This window comes from Brassica oleracea, chromosome C4 (assembly GCF_000695525.1).
Source record: "Brassica oleracea var. oleracea cultivar TO1000 chromosome C4, BOL, whole genome shotgun sequence".
NCBI classification, from domain to species: domain Eukaryota; kingdom Viridiplantae; phylum Streptophyta; class Magnoliopsida; order Brassicales; family Brassicaceae; genus Brassica; species Brassica oleracea.
In genome coordinates this window covers 16,192,736-16,199,178 of record NC_027751.1, presented here as the reverse complement: position 1 = coordinate 16,199,178, position 6,443 = coordinate 16,192,736, and the positions used below count along the sequence as shown (strand labels likewise).

Genomic DNA, 6,443 nt, shown 5'->3' with positions numbered 1-6,443 from the left:
GGGGGGGTTAAGTACCTTACTGATTTTAACACGGAGATGTTAGGTAAACAATTATGGCGTCTAACAGAGAAACCAAATTGGTTATTTGCTAGAGTTGTTAAAGGACAGTACTTAAGGAATGCATCACCCCTGGAACCGATTAGATCATATTCTCCGTCATATGGCTGGCAGAGTATTGTATCGGCTAGATCTCTGGTTAGCAAAGGACTAATTAAACGGGTGGGATCAGGATCATCTATATCTGTATGGAATAATCCTTGGCTCCCAACCATTCGCTCGAGACCAACAAATCTAAAACACCAAAACAGTTACCCAGAGATATTACAGTTGCCTCCCTCATTAATTCGGCTTCGCGAACTTGGAATGCGCATGCAATCCAGGCTTTAGTGGATCCTAAGGATGCAAAGATTATAGAAAGTATACCACTTAGTAGGACAAATATGGTGGATAGGGATGGAAGGCATTTCACAAAAAATGGAAAATACACGGTTAATTTATTGAAAGTTTTTTTCTGGAAAGTACGGTGTCCACAAAAGATAAAACATTTCTTGTGGCAATTGGTATCAGGGTGTATAGCAGTCAAGAAAAATCTCCAAGCGAGAGGTCTACAAGGGGATATATGTTGTGCTAGATGTGGAGCTTCCGAGGAATCGATAAACCATGTGTTTTATAAATGCCCTCCAGTGCGTCAGATTTGGACTCTATCAAAGATACCATCGAATCCAGCTATTTTTCCCACTACTGCTCTCTTCACAAATATAGATAATTTATTTTGGCGAATTTACCCAAAAATGGATGATCACCAGTTTGCATGGATATTATGGTACATTTAGAAATAAAGGAATCATAAAGTTTTCAGTAACCTAGATATTGATCCCATGGAAACGTTAAATTGGCAAAAACGGAGTCAACGCTTTAGGCTGAAGCACATGTGTTGAACACACAAAAAGCACGACTTGCAGAGGAAACAAACTTACCATCAATTCCAGGAAGATAGTGTTTTGCAGATGGTTCTTGGATAGAAAATAAAGTTTTTTCAGGCCAAGGCTGGTATAATACACTATAGGATTTTGATGGTTTAATAGGGGCACAAAAAATAAGGGCTAGTTTGTCTCCTCTTGACTCCGAGATTGAAGCTTTGCTTTGGGCAATGGAGTGTATGAGGAATTTGCGTCAGTTTCGAGTTACGTTTGCAACAGATTGTTCTTAATTGGCGAAGATGGTTTCGGAACCGGAGGAATAGCCTTTGCAAATTATTTGGAGGACATAAGGACCCTTCAAGGATGTTTTATCAGCTCAGAGATCATTCAAGTACCAAAAACGAAGAATTCAAAGGCGGATAGTCTATCACGCAGTGCCAAAAAGCAATCGTCTTTCGTCGTTCACATGAATGCATAGTTACCAGTTTGGTTTACAGAGTCAGTTTGAATCTGTAAAAGTTGATGACAAAAAAAAAGATTAATAATTATTGTAGATGCGACTATATTTTTATATGAATATGAATCATTATTTTCGATTTCTGCATATTGTTTAATATTCATAATTTTATGTAGTATATAAATATAAAAATAATTGATCAAACATTATTACACTTTCTATATTTTAAAAAATTAGCTACCGTTAATTATTATTTGGAATATCATTTAGGTTATTTGGCAAGTGATAGCTAGTAAATATATTTATACTTATCTTTTATTTTAGATCTAATTAAAATAATTAAAAATTATAAAAGTTTCGTTCATTATACTATGTAGTTTATAAATATAAAAAAGAATTGATCAAACGTTAGTATTCTTTATATAATTTCAACAATTAGTTACCATAAATCATTATTTGTAATATAATTTAGATTATTTGGCAAGTGATATTAATTGGCTCTTGATTTATTTTTATTTTAAATCTAAACTAAAATAAATAAATTAAAAATTATCGACCAAGCAAATTATTAAAAAAAAATCCTAAGACTTCACAAATGATCGACATGTAAGCAAAAGTCACTTAAGTGACTTCTCGTTTAATATATAAGAGAATTTTTATTTTATAAATGTTTATAAACTCATATAAATAATTAAAATTAACATAAAATAATTTTGTAAGCCATGATAGATAATTTTATAAATGTTTTATTTTTTATAAATGACTTACAAGACCTATATAGACATTATACGACATTAATAATTATTATAATTTTTATATACAAATATAATGTTTATATAAGAATATGAAATCATTATATCTATATATTTCTATAAATTGTGTTCTGCTAATTATTTTATGTAGTATATAAATATCAAAAGAATTAATCAAACATTATTACACTTTCTATAATTTTGACAATTAGTTACCATAAAATATTATTTTTAATATCATTTAGACTATTTGGTAAGTTATATTAATTATTTTAGACTTACCTTTTATTTTAGATCTAATTAAAATAATTAAAAATTAAATATCCTTCTACCAATCAAATTATAACAATTTTTCTTAAATTTTCTCTATAATTGACACCTAAAAATTCATTTAAAATACTTCTCATTTAATATGTATGAGGATAATAATTAAACCTCAGTACATTTCAAGCATTTCAAACGAATAGAATGTATTGGATTCATATGCATGTATGTTCTCTTATGAAGAGGTCTAAATCACTTAGTTTAAATCTTCTTTGGGTAATAGACAGTTCCTAATGGAATTTAAAAATGTGACCTCTAAAGTCCTAGTAGATGACCCAAAATTTTGAAATTTTGAAATTTTGACCAACTCATCGTTGGTACATTTTCAAAAATGGTTTACTACTAAACTATGCTTCATAGATAAAAAGAAAACATCAACCACCTTCGTACACTAATATCACACACAAACTTCAGTTCAGGCCTGGACTTAAAAAGACAGCTAAGATAAATACACGTCTTTCCACTTACATTATTAAATATTACATAAGCCGCAAAAGATAAGTTTAAACGGTGCATCTTAATTATGGGATACCGATGATGGGGAAGAAGGGAAGATAATAGCTCGTGGGAGCCAGACCCCACTCCGGAGGAACAGGCAAATCAACGGTCTTGGACGAACTGAAAGATCTGAGGCTTCTTGGACATGATTTCAAGAAGATCAACTTCGAAGAGAGACCATACTTGTGACCTTCGAGCTTAACAATCTTCGACATAATGTTCTTTTTGGATGCATAAAGCTGCTTGAAGCTACCTTGGAGCTCCGCTTCGCAATCCGATTTGACTCTCGAGGGAACTTCCGACATAAATTCGCCCTTCTTGTCGGTTGAGACGGTGAAACGCGTCTTGGAGTGGCTACAACTAACGCTGATCATGATTCCTGTAAAGAAGATATAAAAGTCTAGTCACTAATTGAATGACAAGGAGAGTGTTCACTATAACAATGTCTCCTGTCACTTGAGTTCTATTTCCTTTTGTGCTATAGTACAAGTTAAACATTAAGAACACAAACTAAAAAATGTCTAATAGTTTAGGGTTAGTAGTAAATTGACCTGAATAATCGTAATCACTGGGACAGTCGTTACAAGAGACTTTTCCCTCGACTAGCGAAACCGAGACCACGAGGGAAGGTGAGATCAAAGCGGCCGTGAGAAGGAACAAAGCTAGGAAACTTAACTGCATAGCCATTGGAGAAGGGATAGATCTCTTGAGGAACACATTATCAAGAAAGATGTGTATATATAAAGTAATAGAGATATTTTTACGATACAAGGACTATCACAAGTTTTACAGTTGCTTCATTACTGAATGGGACCCAAAAAACGAGCATGGTAGTTGGTTTGGCTTTAAATGAATGTGTATCTAAAATCTTATCCCCCTGACATTAGATTTAAATTTAATATAGCTGATTGATTTGCAAAGTGGGATCTGAGTTTTTTGATATTAGATTTAGATTTAATATAGCTGGTTGATATACAAAGTGGGATCTGAAATTTTGGGAGTTATAAACATTTTTCGAAAACCACAGCAAAAAAATAAATTCTATAATTTGGAAGCCTATATTTATGTATATAACTTCCAAAAAATTTGGAGGTCAAAGGCAATGTTTCATCCTCGATTTGAAAAACCGATCTATATGGCTGGCTAATCACCAGAGATGCGCGAAATGGTCTGAAATCGTGGCATTTTATATTATCCGGCCAGTAGACCAGAGAACTTAATGAACTCTTTGTTTTGTAGATTTCTAGTCTGTAAACCAAGTGGTGATAGCCTAGTGTCAATTTCTTGGAGTTTGGTGTGTATCCACATCAGTTTTGAATTCGATTTCCTCTGAGAACTAAATTATTACTACTTGGCCAGTCTGGGCTTGGACTTCGGCCCAATTGGTTTATATGATGGGCCATAACAGATGATTGGTCCACCCCTAGGCATTAGTCGGAAGGTATTCTAAACTCGGGTCAGACAGTTGGTACGCTTTCGGACTAGTTCACTCTGTAGCACTAAGTGCGTTCCTCTCGGGGTCGACCGGATCATCCGATAGGGTTTATCAAAAAAAAAAAAAATAGATTTCTAGTTTGTAATCACAAATCTATCTTATATTTGTTATATTGTGATGAAAATTTACAAGAATAGCAAATTGAATTTGTGAAAGAAAAAAACCGTTGTACCAGATGTGAAAAATCACAAAAGAAGTTAAAGACAAGGTTAGCTCCGTCATTTTCTATATTTAACCCAAAAAGATAAAAATAAAAAGGAGTCATCTTCCTTCGAACCCGAGCATAGAGAATTAAGAAATATAGCTAATAACCACTAGACTATGTGATAACAAGGTTAATTATGCGAATATTTGATACATATAATCCTACATTTAGTATAAAAAATCTTTAAAATTACTCCTCGATTAATTCCTGTAAGATCTTTGGTTATTTGATTCGGCGGCGATGGGCCCTGCTCGACTACACACATAGCGCCGAACTAGTTTTAAAACCTTGATTTCACCTTATGCCGATAATTTTTCAAAAATCAAATTTCCTTCAGAAAAATTCAGTTTTATTTTTATGTAAGATGATTCATTTCGTACAGATGTTTGGATTACAAGTCTACAATTTTGGAAAAATAATTAAATGATCCATTAGTCTATTTTAACTGTGGTAAAATAATAAATAAAGTAAAAATGAAATAAAAATAAATTAAAAAATAATAGACAAAGTAAAAATGAAATAAAAATAAATTAAAAAATGAACAGAGAAAAAGAAGGTGAAAGAATGTCAACTTTTACTTTTGTTAAAACAAGTGGAAATCTTTTTATCCTTGTCAGGTGTATTCAGTTGAAAGTTGCTGAAAATTATTTATGTTGTATTTAGCCTAATTGGTAGTAACTAGGGGTATAGCCCCCGCACAAGCGCGAAGCCGGATAAGTTATTGATCGTTGTGTAGTTTTGTGTACGGGATTTTGTCGTTTATTTTTTTCCACTTTTGTTTTTCCGTGTTATATATAATGGTGATGAACATAACATTTGGAAGTCACACAGTTTGATTAAGTTGATGTAAGAATGACCGGCGAATTCATATGCATTATTTTCGTAATGATTTGATCGACCATTAGCGTTATTAGCGCTTTCATGTTCAAAAGATAAAGTTTATGAAGTTGTTTAGTATTTACTTAGGTAGTTGTTAGTATATAAAATAAATAGTGTAAGGAACAAAATATAAAATTTGAATTCAAAAAATTAAACAATTTATCGAACAATAAATTAAATTATTTTCTTATTTTACCTAAATTAATTTCAAAAATATAGAATTGTAATAAACTATTTTCTTAAAAAAATTTATAACTCTAGAAAAATTTATAAAATTATATGGTTGCAAAATTATTTATTTTTAGAGTTTTACTCGACTTTGTTAAAAATAGTTTATGGTGGACAAAAAAATGTCAGAAATAGGTAAACAAAATAAATACACCACTGACAAAGCTTGAATGAGTTAGAACCCGTCGACGTTTCATTAATAATCCAAAATAGAAATAAAATTTCCGAACAGAGAAAACATGCAAGGGAAAAAATATCCAAAGTTTATGATGGAAAACAAAGATAATAGAAGTTTTTTAAAATGCATAGAAAATACGTTGACGAGCTGATAGGAATATAATAGATATTTCCAATCACTCACGGCAGCGCTTGCGGTTGTTCTGAGCGTCTGAAATCTCTGGAGGATCTGCTCATCGACTTTGTCTCCCAAACCAAACGGGACCGATGATGCTGCCAATCCCACATCACCTTCACTGCTTGGAAGAATGTTCTCACTGTGCTCCTGAAATACATGAACGTGATGACAAGTAAAATTAGACAACCTTGCCATGGTTCTATATGATGGTATCTTCAGTGATGGTGGAGATAGTGAAGGTACGGTGATTGCTATTAATGGCTTCCATCAATCTGAGAGCTCTCCATGTTTTGGGCTGGATCTTGGCAAGTAGCTATGAATACATCAAAC

General features: G+C 32.5%; 1 protein-coding gene across 1 annotated transcript; it reads right to left on the bottom strand.

Moving 5' to 3' along the window:
* Positions 1–2,788: 2,788 nt before the first annotated feature.
* Positions 2,789–3,697, bottom strand: LOC106337444. The gene is made up of 2 exons (XM_013776549.1): positions 3,503–3,697; positions 2,789–3,330 (listed from the first exon to the last, which is right to left on the bottom strand). Exons 1-2 carry the CDS (start codon positions 3,636–3,638, stop codon positions 2,975–2,977), a joined length of 492 nt encoding a protein of 163 aa, XP_013632003.1. The 5' UTR covers positions 3,639–3,697; the 3' UTR covers positions 2,789–2,974.
* Positions 3,698–6,443: the final 2,746 nt, after the last annotated feature.

Bases quoted from the DNA above. Each gene is read 5' to 3' on its own strand.
- LOC106337444 (XM_013776549.1), bottom strand. From the start codon at position 3,638: ATGGCTATGCAGTTAAGTTTCCTAGCTTTGTTCCTTCTCACGGCCGCT. The intron at 3,331-3,502 runs GTCAATTTACTA...TCTTCTTTACAG, and splicing joins CAGTGATTACGATTATTCAG to GAATCATGATCAGCGTTAGT.